At 37.8% G+C, this 20,739-nt stretch overlaps 2 protein-coding genes across 7 annotated transcripts in view; one reads left to right on the top strand and one right to left on the bottom strand.

Moving 5' to 3' along the window:
• Positions 1-11,504, bottom strand: part of LOC115422937 (uncharacterized) — a 49,479-nt gene extending 37,975 nt beyond the window's left edge. For 2 of the 4 annotated variants that reach the window (XM_030139571.1, XM_030139574.1), the window contains exon 1: positions 11,136-11,503. The gene's annotated coding sequence lies outside the window, so the exon portion shown is untranslated. Of the gene's footprint in view, positions 1-2,583; positions 2,586-11,135 lie in introns of all 4 variants that reach the window. The other 2 variants (XM_030139572.1, XM_030139573.1) reach the window with 2 other exon arrangements.
• A 7,562-nt stretch (positions 11,505-19,066) lies between these two features.
• Positions 19,067-20,739, top strand: part of nkain4 (sodium/potassium transporting ATPase interacting 4) — a 50,296-nt gene continuing 48,623 nt past the window's right edge. For 2 of the 3 annotated variants that reach the window (XR_003935783.1, XM_030138162.1), the window contains exon 1: positions 19,074-19,445. Coding sequence is in view for 2 of the 3 variants with exons in the window: in XM_030138162.1 (XP_029994022.1) it covers positions 19,392-19,445 (54 nt within the window). In the remaining variant the exon portion in view is untranslated. Of the gene's footprint in view, positions 19,446-20,739 lie in introns of all 3 variants that reach the window. The other variant, XM_030138163.1, reaches the window with a different exon arrangement.

Here is a 20,739-nt window from a genome sequence, read left to right as displayed (position 1 = left end):
TTTCATTTATCTGGGGTCATCATTAGGTACATCGTGGAGGGAGATATGTCCAAATTTCTCTTTTATTACTGGGTCTAAAAAGCTGGCAGGTATTAAAATGAACCCAGTTTCATTGAAGCACCCAAGTATCGTTTAGAGCACAGGTGTCAAACATGTGGCCCGGGGGCCAAATCTGGCCCGTCAAAGGGTCCAGTCTGGCCCTTGGGATGAATTTGTGAAATGCAAAAATTACACTGAAGATATTAACAATCCTTTTAGTTCAGGTTCCACATTCAGACCAATTCAATCTCAAGTGAGTCAGACCAGTAAAATATGATCATAATAACATATAAATAATGACAACTCCAAATTTTTCTCTTTGTAAATGTAAATATTTTCATGTATTTACACTAAAACAAAGTATAATTTCGCCAAAAATATGAATAACCTGAACCAATTTGAACAACCTGAAATGTCTTAAGAGAAGGAAGTACAATTTTAACAAGTTTTAACAATTTTCTGTTCTGTTACTAAATGTTTTGTGTGTTTGTAGATCCACTGTGGTCTGTAAGTTATAATGTACATGTGTAATCGATAAACTGAGGTATAATATTGTTAAAATTACACTTATTTTTTCAGTTTTTTCCTGTTAGTCACATCTTTTGAAAGGATAGTTTGTAGATGTAAACCTTTTCATAATGTAAATTTACTTTTTTCGCTCTAAAACAGAGAAAAGTTTGGAGTTGACATTATTTATACATTATTATGTTATTATTTTACTGGTTCGGCCCACTTCAGATCATATTTAGCTGAATGTGGTCCCTGAACTAAAATGAGTTTGACACCCCTGGTTTAGAGTTTTTACTGCTGTCAAATCCCAAAATAGTATGTAAGGGTTAAATTGTCTATGCATTAAAATGGAAGAACAAGTTCTGTGTTTCATTTTCACAGGAAATAATAAGACTAGAGTATAGCGATAAGTGTCCCCTCACCTATGTCATTTCACAATAAATAGTAAAAGACTGTCAGGAAATGCAGCTGTGAATATGGGCTCTGATGTGCTACTCGCTTCCACAGCTACCCATTATCTGATGGTAGCTGGGTGCAATCTGCAAGATGTCGGGGGAGACAAGTACTAAATAAAGATATTTTCAAGGTTTTCAGGCACCAAGAAATCTCAACCCCAGTTGTGTCACTTCACTTCCTTGCTTAACACAATCTGCTGCCTCCTAAAATAGCTCAGTGTTTCTCTGAAGCCGGGCTCTTGACTTAACACCAAGATAGACAGATAGGGAACGTGCTAAAAAAAAAAAAAAAAAAAAAGAAAAACTACGTCAACGCTTAAACCACAACATCCCCGGTGCGACACGAACACAAACCTGCTGCAAGATCTGGAGCTTCATAATGTGTGATCCCGCAATGTGCGATGTGAGAGGTACAGGCCTGGATTTAGCTGTGAAGGTGTGGGAAGGGAAGATCACACACCTGTGCAAAGCATGTGGCACAATGACAATAGTTTATGACCTTATGCTTCGATTTTGACACGCTGAGCAGTTAGTTTATCTCACACAGAGAATGCCACATGCTGTCCTCATAGATAAACATATTTCCAAATCTCTTAAGTTGCTGAAAGACAAAAACCATAATGTGATTATCAGCCTCCTCCCGCTGCTGATGTTTTGATTTGCTGTGGACTGTTCTTTAAAGCTGAATGTAGCTGCTGAAGTGGAGTTCAGCTGATGTGATCTCTCTTTTCCACAAGCCACTCTTATTAAGCAGCACCACTAAAAGCCTGAGGATTCTCTTACTAAACCAATCAATAAAGGATCTGGCTTGCTCTGGTCCCAGGGGCGCTTGACTCCACCCCTCATTCTTCCTCCTGCTTTCACTGTCCCATACAGTCTCTCCCATTCATGACAGGCTTAGTAGGGAGGACGTGAACAACGCTACTGTGTATATATGTGCCCCTCGTGTGATGCTACACACTCAGACAGATACAAAATGCACCGCTAAATCAAACCTCATGAGGTGAAACAGGTGAAAATGGTCCTCTGAGGGACAGCTCAGGAGCAAACCGCCTGTTAATGAATAAATAAACAAACCAGTCAGCATGAAAGCCCCGCTGTCCTAGCGCTCTTTGAGCACAGAAGCGGATCTTCCATCAGTAACACCTGTGTGACTGTCAGTTGAATCGATACACAGCTCCTGTTGCAAAGGTGAAGAAGTCCACCAAAACACTGCGCTCACATTGGCTGTCTGTGTCTGAAACAGGAAGAGACATTTACCGCAGAGTGGTGCACTTCATCATCATGTTAATACCATAAGTGTTTTGCAAACATAAAACTGTCCAAATGCAACAGAAGACAGATGGCTTACAAAGGTGCAAAATCACACGAGTGCATACATGTGCGTTTAGACACCACACTACGTCCTGTTATGATTCAGAGGAAATGGGGCTCCTTTTGATAACACAATAAAATACATTAAGTGTAAAGAGACTGAAGAACAAGAAACTACATAGACACAAAACATAATGTTCAAATATCCTGAATTACTGACCCCATTTGGAAAATGGACATGAAATTTGGCATAAGCACATTTTACCACTGATATTAACTTAACAGAGGGTAGGATTTATTGTAGGCCTATACACTGTCTATACACTGTACTAGATAAAGTGTAACTGTGACTCAATATGTAATCATTGCACCAGGTCAAAGGTGACTACTGATCAGAGGTCACGTTAACTGAAAATATTCCTTCAATGACAGATTTTTTTTTAAAAATGAAGGCCGTCCGTCATTTTGACAGATTACAATACTGAGGGTAATCTACCAAAGAAAGTTTTCACACAACACTGTAAACAGAACCTGCCCACAGGATCGCTGGTCTGTCTCTGTCTTAACAAGGCATCAAACAGTCCATGACAGCATCCTACCTGTGCAGAACCCTACAGCACCACCGATCACAACTACGCTGAATACAACACTGTTACTTCTGTCAAATGACTCACCGTTAGTTCACCTGTAGTACCCCCCCTGTCCAGTTGGTGGCCAGCGTGCATATTAATCAGTCATTGTCAAGTCTTATCTCGTTGTTCAGCTGACTTTAGCCAAAATTATAACCTACTTTGCTAGCACAAAATGTCAAGACAGCCGAGTCTCCTTAGTTATTTTAAGAAGCCCAGGAAATGTGATGGCATTGATAAACGCGGTTAAAAAAGAGGGACTGATGGGAGGGACAAGCAAGTAATACAACAGTTCTTATGGCATTTGGTGTGCTATATGTGAGGATTTTCTACCTTTTGTGTGTTATCCAATGATGGCGTGTCAATTTACGCCAAGATCTCCAGTTCACATAACCCTCAGTGCATGGTATTAGACGTGGCGTGAACATACATGTGGAAAGCTTATAATGTGTACTAGGGATGTAGCGATATGAAAATTTCATTTCACGGTTATTGTGACCAAAATTATCACAGTTATCATTATTATCACGGTATTGTTGAAATTGTGCTCAAAATGTTCAAAAAGTACTATACACACATTGAAATAATTTAACCAAGTTGTATTTTGGAAAAAAACAACAAGAAAACAAATAAAATAATTGGTACAATGTACTTTCTGTTGGCAGAAACATTCAAATATTAACCCTTAGTGGTCTGAGCCTATTTTGGCCATTTTCAGTACTTTTGATTTTACCTTTATATACTATATAAACAAATGTTTACTATACCCATGTTTGGTATCTTTGTTTTTTCAGCACAACTTCATTTATATCAACTGTCTATTATTTTTTCACTTTAACCTACTATATCAACACAAAAGGACAAAAAACACAAAAAAATATATAAAATCCAATTTGAAAAATGTATATAATTTATTGCATAAATAACACAAAGATACTAACAAACCTTTTCAAAGGCTTTAAAAGTGAATATTGGTTCCAAATATTAGGTATAGAAAATTAAAATTGTAATAAATTAAAACTATACTCAAATATTTGACGTAAAAGCAGATCTTTACATAGGCGTTTTCTCCGGAAAAGTGTGGTAATCAAACACGGTAATCATGAAAATTAGAATTTAAACGGTAATACTAACCGTCTGCAATTTTACCACGGTTTATCATTATACAGGTAATCGTTACATCCCTAATGTGTACAGATAACACGCCAATTAAAAGTGGCGTGTATATTTACAGGAGTCATGATATTATGTTGGTTTATCAGCCAGCAACAACTACAGTCGCTGCATCATTGAGATGTTTTTGAACATTAAATACTACTAAATATGTCTCATTATCATTAAAAAACTTACATTTGAAATGACAGATTATAATGTGTTATGACAGAATTGTTACGACCCTGTCCGTCAAAATGACAGACAATAAAAATGTCTAACGCAACCTCCGCTACTGATGTGTATAAATAGGAATAAAAAGAACAATGTGTCTGAAAATTATTCCAACTTTGTGGGCACCAGTGTATAATACAATACAGTCTAGCTGCAACATGTAAAGATAAGGTCAAACAATCTTAACCTTCTAACTTTACAAACTGTTTTCTCGTTTTCTGGTGGGTGGCACTGCTTTAAAATACACTGGAAGTTTTATCTACGGCACTCTGTACAAGAAAATAATAAATACAGTGAGTAAAGATTTAAAGTGTACACAAACACACCTGTAACCAGCAAATCACTGGCTTGAAGTTCAGCCCAAACGTGGGTATGTAACAAACTCCCCTTCCTTAGAGCAAAAGCAGGTGATATTTCTATGCTAAAATGTGTCGATTTAACTGCATAAAATATTAAGCAGTAGTGCGGGTAAAGAAGAGCATCCTGTCCCTACTAATGAGACCCCGATGATTTGTGTGTTTGCACAGATGAAACTCTTGTTGGTATAAACAGTTCTCCACCCACAACAACTGCAACTTTAAAAATAATAATAAAAAAATAAATAAATAAACTGTCTTTTTCACCAGTTCTTTACAGTAGCTGCAAGGCTTTTTCAGTGAGACACAGAACATTGAGTGGAGCAGTCCAGTGGACAACAGTAACCACGCTAAGGTCACAGTGCTAGGTCAAATTTCCTTAAGGCAAATGACAATAAGTACATTTATTTAAAATGATTTCACAGCAAACATGTCACTGGCTCCTCTGGCTGAACAAAAAAAGATGCCCCTGTTTACATTATTATTAAAAGCAAAGGGGTTAAAAACAGACCAGCTACACACTTTTTTTATTTTTTATTTTAAAGGGTTTTTATATATGTACACCATGAGCTGAATGGGCTAAATCAAATGAGGACTGGTGGAGAAAAACATGAATCCAGGGTTGAGGGTATATTACTAAACAGAGACTACACTTTTTAAGCTCAGGGAGAAATCATTGTGAGCTGCTGAAGCTGTGTAGAAAGGCTATGAGTAGACCTGAGGTGAAGATTTGTTTTTGTTTTTTGCACAACAAACATCTTTTAAGGTTTACTTTAAATTGTGCATATGACTGCTAGATGCGTAGTTACTCCACACTGTAGCAGCCTATTAGTGACTTCCCTTCAAATCAGATTAACTGTTGTGACAATTACTTCAGGAGAGATTTTAATGCATGCTATCAGTAAATAAAGCCTGAAAATCTGGCACAAGCTGCAGTGGAAAACTCACAAAGTCTACACGATTGGCTACTGAATGAAAACAGAGGAAACAGTGCATTATCTATATGTAATATCCTGAGCTGCATCCTAAACAAGCATATTACATCATGTTTTTGCATTATGTTTGTGTCACATTCCACATTATAGAGAGTTCCAGTGGATCTATGCAAATGTTTCCGTTTTATTTATTTTGCCTGCTCTTCTATATAATTCCGTTCAGGGGTATTATACTGTAATGCTGCTCAGATGCAAATCAATACTTATGAATTACAGAGCTCCTTCTCTAATGGCAAGCTACTGCAATATTGTACCTTCCCTGAAATGTATTTAGTGCATACTTACATGATGACTACTGAACAACTCATGAACTCAGTTTTAAGTGAGGAGAATTCAGTAAAAATGAATGTTAAGTGCATGTATTTAAAAATCAGGACATACAACATAATGTTTGCAATAATGAGGGTATTGTATGTTACTGTATTGCACATTGATATGATATGTGTAAGAGTAATTACATAACTGGTACTGTCTTTTCTCTCCTGAGAGTGACTAAGTGTATCACCAATGCACAATCTTGATCTGAGGTTGCTATAGTGATCTTTTTTTTTATTTTGTGAAGGCACATGTCAATATGCAGTACCTCTGAGCAAAAACCTGAAAAGTAAACATTCTTTCCCTCCATTTATGCCACTTATTTCATTCCCTTTTTTCTCAATCTCTCCCATTTTCCTTACAGTTTCCTCCTCTTGGCCGCTGCATTGCCTCTTATTGCCCGCTACACAGCATTAATAATTGAGTGCATTTTATGCAGACACACAGAGTTTTGGTGCCCTGAGCCCTTTGGTCATAGATCGGTGGCAGTAATGTTGGGTGGCAGGCCAGTTTGAGCCTCCTTACTCCAAGTCTGGGCCAGGGCACATCTGTCTGGTTGACTGGCCAATCTACGGCCCCCGATCCCTAAGCTATTATGCACATAGCTGGCATGCACAAATACAGGTGCACGGACATAAACACAAATACACGTTTTCAGGATTCACAGACCATTTACCCTGTGATCCATAAAGCTCACATCACACCTACTGTGAACATCCCAAGGCCATGAGCAATGATTGACATTTTCAGAAAAGCCCCTTCACTTATAAAAACTGATCACACCATCATTCACTGTCACACACGATGGAAACAAAAAAGCAGTATTTATGGACAGGTTCATAAGTATTCGAACAGTGATGTAAATTTTTGTCATTTATTCTCTGTACACCACCATAGTGGATCTGAAAAGACGCAATGAAAATGTGAGTGAAATGTGGATTTTCAGCTTTAATTTAAGGAGTTTCACAAAAATACTGCATTAACCCAATAGACTATGCTTTTCAGTTGCTAAACTGAAGGAAGAAAGATCCACAAAGCAGCAACTGAAGGCAGCTTTAGTAAAGGTAACACATCTCCAGGGAAGAAAATCAGTTTGATGACGTCCATGAGTTCCAGACTTCAGGCGGTCATGGAAGATACTGAGGGGATCCAAGGATATACTTAGATGAAGTATACACTTTATATATAGTTCATCAACGTATGAAGTATCATTCAAGTATTGTTGAAAATCCTTTTTCCTCCAAGTATTAAAAACAATCCATATATTTATAATGATCTTAGTTTGTCCTTTACTTTTGCTTCTGAACATGGAGGAAATTCGATAAAAATAGTTGTAATTGTGAAATTATTAATGCAATATTTTTTTTAAAGTCCACACTTAAATCACATCTTCGTTGCTTCATTTCAGATCAACTGTAGTGGTGTACAGAGACAAAATTACTAAATTTGAGTCACTGTCTAAATACTTATAGACCTGACTGTATGTAATTCATAAAATTAAATAGTAATATGTGCATAAGACTGAGACTAGACAAACAGCAGATACATTGTGTAGTTTAGAAACAATAGTAGTGTTAGTAAGAAGCTATAATTTGCAGTGTGTGATAGTGAGAAAGAAAGAGTAAATGCCAGGAAAAGTAAGATGTCAGACAGTGAGTAATCATGACTGACAAACAATGTGGTTGTCGTTGGAAACAACAACGTCCGAACATTGTAAGACTCAACAGTATTGTTCAACACGATGAGAAAAACAGTTGAAATTCTCACCTCCTGACTGGGACAAAGAATTCTGAACAAAACTTGAACTACACTGTGGCACTGCTCCTGTGTTTAGGCTCTGAGGAGAATTTAAATCAGTGACAGAGCACTTCAGGGCACCCTGAAACTCATTCAGTGTTTTTTTTTTTTTCCCTCAAAAAGCAAGTTTAACAGTCTACAAACACTGGCTGCTAGCTACTTAGCAATGTACACATCACGTACTTGTTCTACTAACTCCTCTGCAACTACTTTTATTGTTTCTGTGCATCCAAAATGGAGTCTCAAAAAGTGCAAATATCCAATTAACTTCACAGAAGTTCATGGAATCTTGCAAAACCCTGAAGCTCTACCACAAATACTTTCTTAAAGTTAGGCCCTCGGAGCTACATTTCAACATTAATAAGCAGAAGTCTCACCAATTGCTTATTTATCACTGGACTGGGGTTGAAATTTGTACATCCAGGAAGCCCTGAGGATAATTTGCAACATATATTCATGTTGTTGCTGAAATCAAATAAATAAAAATAAATATTTTCAAAACACAGTATTCACTTTCATGGAACTGAATTCTGGCTCTGTGTCCTATTAATAGAGTTCTATCGTGTCTAGAAGTTATTTAGGCCTGCATTAAAAAAACTGCCTGCCACAGATGTTGCTGAGTACAGCTTCAGAGCTGAAAAACACACTTTTTGAGAAAGCTGTATATATTGCACTAAGGATATTTGGATGTTCCAGAAACATATTTATTGGTTAAATTAATATTCATTGGTAATATCTAAAAAAAAAAAAGATCTAATTCAACTCATTCAGTGTAATTTTTCATAAAAATAAATTATTTTCATATTTGTCAGTAGCTGTACTATAATATTCAGTGGATTTATTAAATATTACATGGATAATTATGTTAATTTCAAGGTTTTCAACTTTTGTCTGATACCAACTGAGCCGACAGAGCAGTTTTTTTTAATATATATATATTTTTAATTAATTTTGATCTGTACATTTACAAGTTACAGATTTTATTCTAAAATCATGAAACCAGATCGGTGGTGAAAAACAAGTTTAGATAGGAGAAAGTGAGAAGTACAGTAAAAAATTATGGTAAACTTCTGCATTTAACCTTAAACTGAAGCTTTGTTTTGTTGTAGAAATACTCCAATTCCATATTTAATCGTGTACTTTACCTCTACTTGCAGCCAAATAAATGTCATCTCAGATGAGGTGTGTCTATGCAGACTTCATCCTTTGTATGTTGAAAAATATTCATGTTAGTTTATTAGATCACTACACGAATTTAAGTGGAATTAGCCCAGATTAGTCTTTTCTAAGTTTATTAGCTGACGATGTCCGAAAATAGTTGAGAAATAACATAGTTTCGAGAAAATCAAGCACAAGACCTGGAAGACAAGGTGAGATTGTACAGAACACACAGATCTAAACAGTAACTTAGAAAATGAATGAATGTGTATGTGAACAGGGTGTGTTAATGTGCACTGGGACATACAGTAGTAGTGTATGTGGCGGGTACCATTCATCTGAAAGGCCACGCATAAATATTACACCTAAGGCACAAGTATCATATCTATGCATGTGTTTATTAAAGCGGAAAGTATATGTTTCATGTGTGTGTTTATGGAAGTGTAGGAGACATAAAGGAGTCATAGAACACGGTGCAGGTGTGCGAGTGAACCCGAGAGAGCGTGCTCAGCTCTGTGAGATGAAGGTGGGAAGGCATGATGGGATAGATGGTGGATGGGAAGGGAGGGCGGAGGAAGGAGTGCTCCAGTCCTGTCGCCTTGGGTGCATCAGCAGCAGGAATTGTTCTGTGCCCTGTGGGGGCCATCTGACTGTTCTGTCACCCTCCACAGAAGGCTGACTCTGCCTTAAAGTGCTCGGCCTCAAGCCTGCAGTTCGACATGCCTGATGTTTAATACATACACAGGGAGAATATTGAGAATGCCTCGGGAGAAAAGCAGCACACAGGCTGTAAGGGAGAGAGTTTTTGTCAGTTTGTAGAACAACCAAGAATAGAGGAGCTCCTGTGTAAAGTGTGCGTGGGCAATCTGTGAGCATAATTGCCTGGGATTCGAACCAGAGCTGGAACTCCATCACAAATTTGAAACCTAGGAGATCCAAGAGTTAAGTACCTCTCAAACAAAAGCACTTGTAGTGAGTGGATGACAGTTCCATACTAGTGACTGGTGTAATGTAATATACAGGCCTGTCTGTGCAGTGCAACATACAACACCTGTGAACATTCCACTTTATTTAAAATAAGTCTGAACCGAACACGTAAGCTGAAATCTTTCCCCCAACGTGCCCCTACACTTCTGCAATCAGCGGGAGTGTGGTGTAATTCAGGGCATCACTCCTCAATAAGGCAAGAGAACGGGCCTCAGGGGTGACCCTCCTGCTTAAGTCAACACAATGAGTGTAATGAGGTGAACTACACACACACATAGGCACACATGCACACACACTCACACTCTCACACACACAGACTGGAGATGGGAACCCTTGCTGCATAGTAAGAGGATTTCATTCATCTACATGCACTGAGCCTGCTGTAGAAGTTCTACTCCTACACCCACATATGCAGCATGAAGCATATCATGCACGCTCTCCAGCTCATTACAGGTGTGACAACATTTTTAAAATCTTTCATTTTCACTTTGAAATGACACTTTTACAAGAAAGGCAGCTTCAGTTTATGAAAGCCTAATAATAATGTATCCCAACTTGTGTTTTGGTTCCAGATCAATAATGTGAAATGGAATGGATAAAAAGCTGTGACATGTCTCTGTCTGCTCTTGTATGCCAAACAGCCAGTGAGTTCATCAGCTCTGAGTCCATAATTAATCAACCCTGCTGTGTAAGTAGGACTGGTGCCTTTCTCTTATCATCACATACAGCAACCCACGCCCTCCGGGCCATCAGCGGATTAATGATGAGTGCCTGTGATAGGAGAACCCCTCACAAAAGCTTTATTAATTAGCCTCACACCGACACCGTGGCCGCAGTGTGCAACACATGTTCACTGTGATCAAAACTTTAAAGGGACACGATCGACCTCCGGATCACCCACCGTTACGCACCGCGAGATATTAAACCTTGATGCGTGCGTGCGTGCGTTAAGTTAGGGGCGTGCGCAATTAACGCGGTAACTTTCACACATCGCTGACCGACTGGCTGTGCTGCACTTGACTAAGAAGCCTATGAATGATTGATCAGACAGGTGGGATCGAGTAAGAGGCGATAAGGAGGGACTGAGATGTCCGAACCACATGTCCACACTGTGTCAGGTGGGATCAGAATGGAACAGATAGAGAATGGATGGATGGAAGGATGGAAGGATGGATGAACGGATGCTGTACTCACTCGCCTCCCGGTTCGTTAGAGGAGCATCCTCGTCTCTCACAGCCAGCTCTTCAGATGAGTTCTCCTGGGACAGCGCGCCTTGGTCCTCACTATCATTCTTTGCAAAATAAAAAAAAAATAAATAAAAAATTTAAAAAAAGAACCTCCAGCCTCCTTCACAACCTGCGCTCACTCTTCTTCTTTGACATCACATGAATAAAACAGCTGCATGTCATGGGTGGGGGCCTTAAATTGCTGTTTCGGGGTAACAGTCGTCCGTCTCTCAGTATGTGGAACACAAGTGACAGCGGCGGATTTCTATTTGAGGCGATGCTGACGCGCAACCGGAGGGGCTCGCCTCTCGCCTTTCTCATCTGGTTCCATCGGTGCTTGGTTAGGCTGCACCATGTGACTGAAACAGCTGTCAAGAAAAAACTATAATAGGGCCAATTTCCGGTTCTAGTTTTCAAAATAAAAAGCGCACGCCTTAATGTTCACATTAAAATTAGGGAATGCATAATACCACATTACATTAGATTAGATTCAACTTTATTGTCATTACTCAGTATAAATACAGGGTAACGAAATGCAGTTAGCATCCAATCAGAAGTGCAAAATAGCAGAAGTGCAGTATAATACAGTTAAATATCATATGTACAGGTAAGTAATATGTACAGATGAGATACATGCATTCATCGCTGTGTCACCCTTGCAAAAAATGCACCTGAGAAGAATTGACTCTGGTTGTTTTGACTCTACCGCTGAAAATGTATAGAAATAAATACATTTGCATGAGAATATTTGTATGTATTTGATGAAATTTTGTAAAGTTTTGTGTTTTTTTCTAACCTTAAGTGACCACAGGTGAAAAAAAATGAGTAAAATGATCAGTATTTCTGTTTTTTTAATTTGCTTTTTTTGCAGACTGGCTTGAAATTTCTATGTAGGCTAAACTGAATAGAATAGAATAGAATATGAAAAAAAAAAAAAAAAAAACTAGAAAAGAAGATAATTTTATTACATGGAAGAGAACAGAGAACAAAAATAGATTTACTGTCATTGCACATTACTGTCATACGTTTGCAATTTTCCTATAAATAAATTAAGATAAAAGGAGTCAAACTGAATCAAATCAAAGCAGATATTGGAAAGCATTCGCATTACTTAAAAGCCGTTGAATATTTCATGCCTTTATTTTGAAGGAAATACTTCCGTTTCCTTGTGTTTTTACTTCTCTCGTCTGACTTTGCGCATCTCTAAAAGCGACTATTCAATTAAAATGGACCTCACAGAACAGCGCCTTCTAGCGGCCAAAACAACAATAACATCAAATCTCCCAAATTATTCTGGGACCAATATTTCTTCACCAAAACATAATCCTATTATGAATTATTGACATGCTCCTAGTAGCTTCTGTAGCCTATTATTCTTTTTTGGGTCTGGGACTTTCTTCATGCTAAAGTACTTGAGGAAAATCAGATGAGACTCTGCTGCCAAGGGCACATGCATAATCTTAAACTTTTATGAGCATGGGCCTAAATAAAGAAAGCATTCATATGCCTGTCGTAGAGCCAGTGGTGGATGTAATTTTCAGCTGTGTAGGCTAGTTTGTGTTGATAAATGTCCTGCAGAGCTGAAGGAAGCAGCTCATTTTGCTGATGATTTAAGGTTAGGTTATGATGTATTATTTGTCACAGCAGGTGTTAGTTGCAGCAGTGCACAGCATCATGTGCTGATTCTGTTGCCACAGCATTTCCCTGGGTGACATACACAACATCAGCCTGAAGAATGGCACTGGTAAGCCTATGGTATAAACAAACATGTGGTGTACCACAAAAATAGGCATTTTGTTTGCTGTAAGATTGCATGGAACAGGTTTTGCCCCTCAGTCTCCATCAGCTGTACAAATTGTGAAATAGCTGTTATTTAAAGTGAATGTAGTCGTCTTTAATTTGTGTGTTTTGTGTCTGAGCGCCAAAAGTTGTGAAAGGGGCACAGCGAGGGCAGAGCGAGACAAGAGAGAGAAAGAGAAAGAGTGGGACATAGAGGGGAGAAGGCTGAGACATTTTCAAAGAGAGAAAAGCTGTGTCCTTTGAGGTCCTTTTTTCTATTGTTGTCCACTATGAGCCAGACTCTTAGGTCTCCTCCACAATGCTGGTCCCCTCAGAGCAGCGCACCACTGGCTGTCCTGTCACTTCACATTAGTGTCTTGGTGGAGAACAGCAGCCCCTAAGGGCCTGGACACACTTGTCATGAAAGAAATGTTCTGGGCACAAATGCACACACACACACACACACACACACACACACACACACACACACACACACACACACAGACACACATACAGTGAGTCGATAAGGAGGTGTTGGAAAAAAATGGGAACACACGGAGAACCTCCATCAATGCTTCGAACAGAACTATATCAGTGACCTTATTTCAGCCTCAGCTTCCTCTCTTTCTCTCACTCTCTCACCCACCCACACACACAGACATTTTCATGGCACGCATTCAGAAGGCATGCTCTCATAAGAAATGCAGTTCTGAATGAGTGTGTTTCGTGTGCACAAGAAGTGCACAGAGGAATGTATTCTTTGGGTGGCTCTGGCACACACTAGCTACATTTTCAACAGTCAGACATGACATCTGTTACCAACAAATGGGTTAATGACACTCACCACAAATGAATATGCTTCTGTAATGATATTGGACCAACTGGTGTGCACGTCTTACAAACTTAGATAACCAAATAGATGCAGGTATGTGTTATAAATAAATGAATTGAATGAAGTTTACATCTACGTTATAAAAAAACCATTTATATTGCTCATTTTAGCCTGATTTTACTTTTAAATCAATATAACATACAGGTTTAGGGATCGATTTAATGTATAATGATGCCACAAACAACTTGCTGTAGTGGAAAATATTTCACACAATGTTATGATTATAATAATGTTGCAACTTAGTGAAAGTAATGATTAGTGACACTAACTGTATGATTGTCAAAATTATTGCCAGAGAAAATATCTTGAAATCACACCGGTCTGTATTGTTTTGGAAATAATTTGCTTCAGAGATAAATTGTTATAAATCTTACGCACTTTGATCAAATGAACTAGAAAACAAATGACAAAAATGCTGCTTAACTAATGTTCTCAAGATGGATGATCAAGTGTTGCACATATATACATAGGTTTATGTATGTGTATATAAAAATTAATAAATTGACACTCGAAGGAATTTGAAAAGTGGATGTATTCTAATAAACAGTGTTTTCATGTAACGGTAGTAACATCCATTCTCCCATTAATTCATAGAGTAAATAGCACTTTTGATTTATGTTGTCTTTGTTAGTGACCTAAATTTAACCATTTTTTAACACTGCTAACATTAGTTCTATCACTTTCAGGTATAAACACTGCTTGTGTATTTTGTTTCCATAATCACTAATGAACAATAATGAACAACAAAACAGTGTGAGTAAAAAAATAGGTTTGAATTTATAAAAGAAAAACATTAAAGCAAATTTGGCTTTGTCTGTCATGGAAAACTTCAGCAAGAGATGTAAGGAATCTAACACCAGACTCAAATAAGAAATAAAATGTCACACAATTTCACTTATTTTGTTGGACTGCATTTATCTTTGGCAACATGATGCATTTTCCGTTCCATAATGCATATGTAATATCACAATAAATGTCACAACATTTATTTCCACCCAGAGTTGTATTCATTTTTGGTCAAGATCTTGTATTGATTTGGGTAACCTACCACATGAGATGAGGAAATCTGACCGATACCTTTTGTTAATATTGTTAGCAGGGTCAAAAAAAGCCATAACTCGAAAATGGATGTGCAAGGATCCCCCAACACTGATGGACTGGACACATGTTGTGAATGAAATTTATGACATGGAAAGGCCTTCTCATTAAGACTCACTACTGACAAATGTAAAACAAATATGGGGAAAAATGGAATATGTATGTTAATCAAAGAAGTTCTTGAACCTGTATAATCTTATACTTATATATGGTTATTTTGACTTTTTTTTTTTGCCTCATTTGTCCTGAACCTGCCTGTATCTTATTTATTTAAAGGGTGAACCTAGATGCTCTAACTGTTGTGGTCTGTTTTTTGTTCTTTTTGTTTATTTGTTTATTCTATATACTGCAAAATTTGGAGAGAAAAATAAAGTATATAAAAAAAAGATCCTGTATCAATGATGGGAGAGTTGGGCCATTGTGTGAAAATATCCTCCTTTCCAAAAATTTCTAGTGGGGTTCCACTCTTTCACAATTTGAGCTTGATGAATCCTGATATTGTCAAGTTGGACTACACCCATAATAAAAAACAAAAATCCACCAACTGAAACACATGTTTATATGGTTATATGGACACAAACATATTGAACCTAGACCTAACCGAGTGAAGCAACCCCAGATCATAACATTGCCCACACAGACGTGTACACTAGGCATGATGGGAAATCGTTTGATCTGCCTCTCTTCTCAACCTGATGCACCCATCCCTGGACTCATCAGACCACATGATGTTTTTCCATTGAGACACAGTCCAATCTCTATGCTCTCAGGCGAATTATAGCCTTTATTTCTAATTAATCTCCCTGATATGTTTTTTTTTACCCCTTGGCCAACTTCGAGCTGAAGGGGTATTAGTGTTTTATGTTTATGTTCTTAAGGCTACACAGCTGTTTAGTCCTAACCCCTTAAGTTCTCTTTGCATTGTGCATCTGGAAATGCTCTTGCTTCCAATATTTTAAAATACTGAAAGTGAATTAATTTGACTTTGATATCACTGATCATTGTCGTTTAAGATTTTTTTTTTTTTTTTTGGTCTCAGCACATTTCCTTCTCAAAGATGATGGTTCACCAATGTCCTTCCAGGTTTGAACAATGTGTTGCTCTCTTGCCACTGTCTCATTTTATTAGTAGAGCATTTTACACTTTTTCATCTTGATACTTTTCTTGCTATATGTTATTTTATCTTATTTATTGTTTTATATATTCTGCTCCAGGACTTGTGCACTTAAATTTATACTTGTGTTGTGTGTTTACTATGCACTTCTAGCACAATAATTTCCTTAGGGATGAATAAAGTTTTATCTTATCTTATCTTATCTTATCTTATCTTATCTTATCTTATCTTATCTTATCTCCTTTATTTGCTTGATGCAGGGCAATAATTTGACCTTTCTAAACCACAATCCAAAACCATGGGATATGTTTACTGACATAGTTGTGTAATAAATGAGAAACACTGCAACACTTAAGGGTTAAATAATCTATTTCAAGCTGAGGCGTATAAATCCCCAAAGTACTTATTCAACAGAGGGCTTTAGTAGTGGAAAAATGTTTTCCAACATTCTTAAAATTTTATACAAACTCAAATATTATCATGAAATATTTGCAGAAAAATCTTTTTTGTGTTTCAAAAGGTGCATCAAACAAACACAAACAAATACAAATGATTTGTTTTTGTGCGCCAATAAAAAAAAATACTAAAACTAAATAGCCTACTAGACTGTTTCAACATGTCCTGGATGTGTGTCATTTTCTTGCAGAAACATCCAGTTTTGACCTTGATGGGACAGTGCACGTGCAGAAGAGAGCATCTGATGTAGACTACAATACAATGTATTAAGAATCACTCTTAATTTATTACCTAAATTATCAATAAACTAAATTATCAATATCTGTTTTGTTTTTTTTAATGACTTGGGCAATTATTGAAGGTGACGATGGGGGGTATCGACAAAGAGTTCAATGACTTAAGAGTGATTCTTAATAAAATACACCATCACAACAAATCTATGTGGGGATTATTTACTACCAGGCTCTGTATGTATTTAATACTTTAACTCTTTCATCCATGAATTATGAGAACCTTAGTCAATATTTTTTTTCTTGAGTGTTTTTATTCCTCTTTAGGCATGAAAAAAAACCCAATGCAAATTATTATTTTTTTTTTTTATGAACCTATTTTTCGTGGATTCACAAAAATGTCCACTCTGCTGGACACCATGCATTTAATTTTTGAACCAAAAGTACCAAAAACATTTTTATTTCCGCTAATTGCTAAATCGCTAATGTTTTCTCACATTTTATCATACTCTAATATTAGTTACTACTCATTTCATGGAGATAATATCCTCCTGAGACCCAGGAAATTGACAGTTTTAGCTTTTTTATTAAAAAAAATGGTCTTGACTGGAAACTGCATAATGCAACAGTTTTTTCAGATACATTTTTAAAATAAGTTTTATTAATTGATTGATTTTTTTTTAATGGAATGTCCTTTGTAATGCATTGCATTTTTAAAGTAAAACTGCCAAACTTTTGTCCCCTACAGAGAACAAAATGCATTGCTGGGTCTCAGGAGGATATGAAAAAAAATAAATAAATAAATAAATAAAAAATAATAATAATTTTGTTTCAGAAAGCTGTTAATTGCAGTCTAATAACAGTTAGCAACGGATTTGCACTAAAACATGTTAGTGCAGATCAGGTTTATCAAGAACACTAAAGTTACAGTGATTGTATGAACTAAAGTGTTTAGGATGATGCAGAAGCTCCACTGTGTTGGCTGATATGGAACTAAAACATCAAAACCCATGAATATACAAGAGAACAGCTGCAGAATAACTGTCCACTGTAGTGACCAGTATGCATGAAAGGGTTAAATGGGAAAATGGCAGTTCACCATCACAATAATAATCATAGCGTCTGTGAGATACTTGCACAGAAGTTCAAACTGATCTCGACGCCTGAGGAAAAAAAACTATCAGTCTCCATCCCAGTACAAATACGCCCAGTGCGTGCGTACTCGTCAGCTTCCATAAATACCCTCAGGTTATTTTTGGCGACAGGGGGCGGAGCTCCATCCTAGCCCGGCTGGACTCAGGTGGGCCGAAGGAGGAAGATGAGGAGGAGGAGGAGAAGCATGACGAGTGGCCCTTTAAAGGTGCAGAGCGGAGGAGTGTGTGATGAAATAAGATGAGAAGTGTTCCCTCACTCAGCCCGCAGACGCGTAAAAGATTTATCAAACTGGTGAGGAGAGAGGTGGGATTTACCCCCATAGCCAGAGAGGAGGAGGAGGAGGAAGAAGAAGAGGAGGGGGGAGCGGGAGGGAGCTGCTTTTAAGACCCTTTCTATTATAAATCATACAGAGCAGTGGGCAGAAGGAGGACCAAACAAAAGGCTCATATTGAAGAAAAGAGGCAGGACAGACGGGGTTTAGAGGAGGGAGGGTGAGAGTCAAGGGGGGAAACTGTGGAATTTATGCGTAAAGAAAGTTACTATACAATTTTTATTCAACAAAGTACCTGCGTGAAATCAGAAGCATCTTCTGCGGAGTGTCCAAGTGGAAAGCTTGCAAAAAAAAAAAAAAAAAAAACATCTCTGGTGTTGTCATAAAAAAAATAATAAGCCGTTAAAATCCTGAATCCTGCTTATGATACGGCTTCTTAAAAAAACAGAAAAAAATATTAACGGAGCAAACCATGGGCTACCATTTTGAATAATGGATTAATATTAACAGGCATTTGTCATCCCACCATATAGTCACAAGATGGCGCCTGTTCTCCATCGTAATCATCCATATTGACACGAGCCAATATGTCTCTCCAATGTACACGCGCACGCACACTGGGATTTTAATAAAACGCCAGATTATGTACTTTTTAAAAAATTATTCTACTTTATTCTTAGTAGAAACTGGCCTGAAAAGCCTCCAGACAATTCTAACCAAAATTTCAGCTATTTTCCATATATATTTTTTTTATTTTTTACTGTTAATGTATTCAGTCACCATGGTAATAAATTGGTTGGTCTCGTGTTGGCGTTATGAATTAGCATGTTTTATCATTTAGCATTAGCTCACCACAGACAGATCCGGGAAAGTGGCGAGCTGACGCCCTCAGCCCCATCCCAGCCCCTGTTTGACTACCCCACCACCCTCCTCCTCCTCCTCCTCTGCCTTCTCCTCCTCTTCTTTCTCTTTACATACCGGCTCACAACCACCAACCCAGGCAGTCACCTTAAGTGCGACCGGCCGGCTGGAGCGGAAGCAAACAAACAGAGCAGCGAGAAGGATCCAGCCGCGGGTTTTTGACTGAGCAAAAGGACCTGGGACTGAAGAGCAGAATGGGACACCGGTACTCAGATCAGGACTGAGTCTGGTCGGCAAATTCACAGCTTCTCCGACCCGTTTTCAAGTCCGTTTTCTCCGGTTAGACTCACGTTTACACTGCTGACACAATGGGCTGCTGCAGCGGACGATGCACTCTTATCTTTATTTGCACTTTACAGTTGGTGAGTTACTTTACACTTCTTGGTTTACAAGTTTTACTACAGCAAGAATCCCACTTTGGTAATGTTGTAATGTTGATTAACATTGAGTTTGTCTGAGTGATCTGATTAACAAACATTTAAAACAGTCTCATATTGAAAACTGTTACAAAGACATGGTAGAAGGACACTGAAAGTTCTGTAACTCCTTGTAAGTAACCAGAACGCAAAGTTTTAGTGTTTCTTTTCTGTTACAGATTACTAAATTTTCTTTTTATCCAGGATTGATTGTGTTTTATGTCTATTTAAAGCCACACATAAGTTGTAGGCTTAATTTCTTTACCTGTTCTGGGAGGATAGTCAGTTGTAATTGTTGGTACAGAACATATGGTGCCTTTTGTAACAGTCTGTTTATAAGCAGTGCCACTGGTAGACAGTATTAGGGTAACTGTGCTGTTTCATACACAATGAAAGTGCATACAAATTTCACAGATTTGCCCTTTTGAATATTGAAATTGTAGCTGTTATTGTCTTGTACAGAAATGTGATACCTGAAATTGTTGTCATAAATCTCTGTGGGGAAATGACGCTTTGGTCAAATCACACCATTCCTGCATTTCACTCAATTTGCTGTGACTAATGATGCAAAACATCTAATGCATGAATCTTTGATCTTAAGATTTGACGAATTTGTTAATCAAGAGCCCAAACCAGACATGTCCCAGGGAGTGTTGATCCACAAAACACATGGATGCAGAGCCTTACAGCTTGTTCATTTTACTTGCTGATCAGTGATGTGTGGGCTGTGACATTTTACTGATAGTAGCTGTGTAGTCTCAGATGATGCTTCCCATTGACTCTCTGGCCAGCTTGCTTCTGCCACTATCCCTGAGTAGAGTTTATTTGACAGGGTGTGACAATGTTATTTATGGCGGTATTAAAACTGAGCTTGCTCACACCGTAAGCCCCCAAGTAAATGCCACTTTTAACAGCTAAGGGAGCTGTAAAATCTCCACGAAACAGGGCAAAATAGAAAAGTTCTGATATATTGTATCATGCATGAGGGAAGTCAAAACAAAGAAAAATGGGAGATGTTAGAGGCATCAATATTGAACATGGCAGTTTTGTTCCAAAAGAATCCAAAGTTTCTTTTAGAGCTAAGATCAGTCACTACCCCAATTCTGTTTCACAGTGTTCCTTCAAACTATGTGTATTGCACAAAAAATAATTTTCATGAAAGTTGGAGGAAACCTTTGAATTGTTTTATTTTAACACTGGAAAGCCCCAGGCTAACTTACCACATGGCACTGACTGACCA

This window comes from Sphaeramia orbicularis, chromosome 7, assembly GCF_902148855.1.
Source record: "Sphaeramia orbicularis chromosome 7, fSphaOr1.1, whole genome shotgun sequence".
NCBI lineage: Eukaryota > Metazoa > Chordata > Actinopteri > Kurtiformes > Apogonidae > Sphaeramia > Sphaeramia orbicularis.
This window is presented reverse-complemented; position numbering and strand designations above follow the sequence as displayed.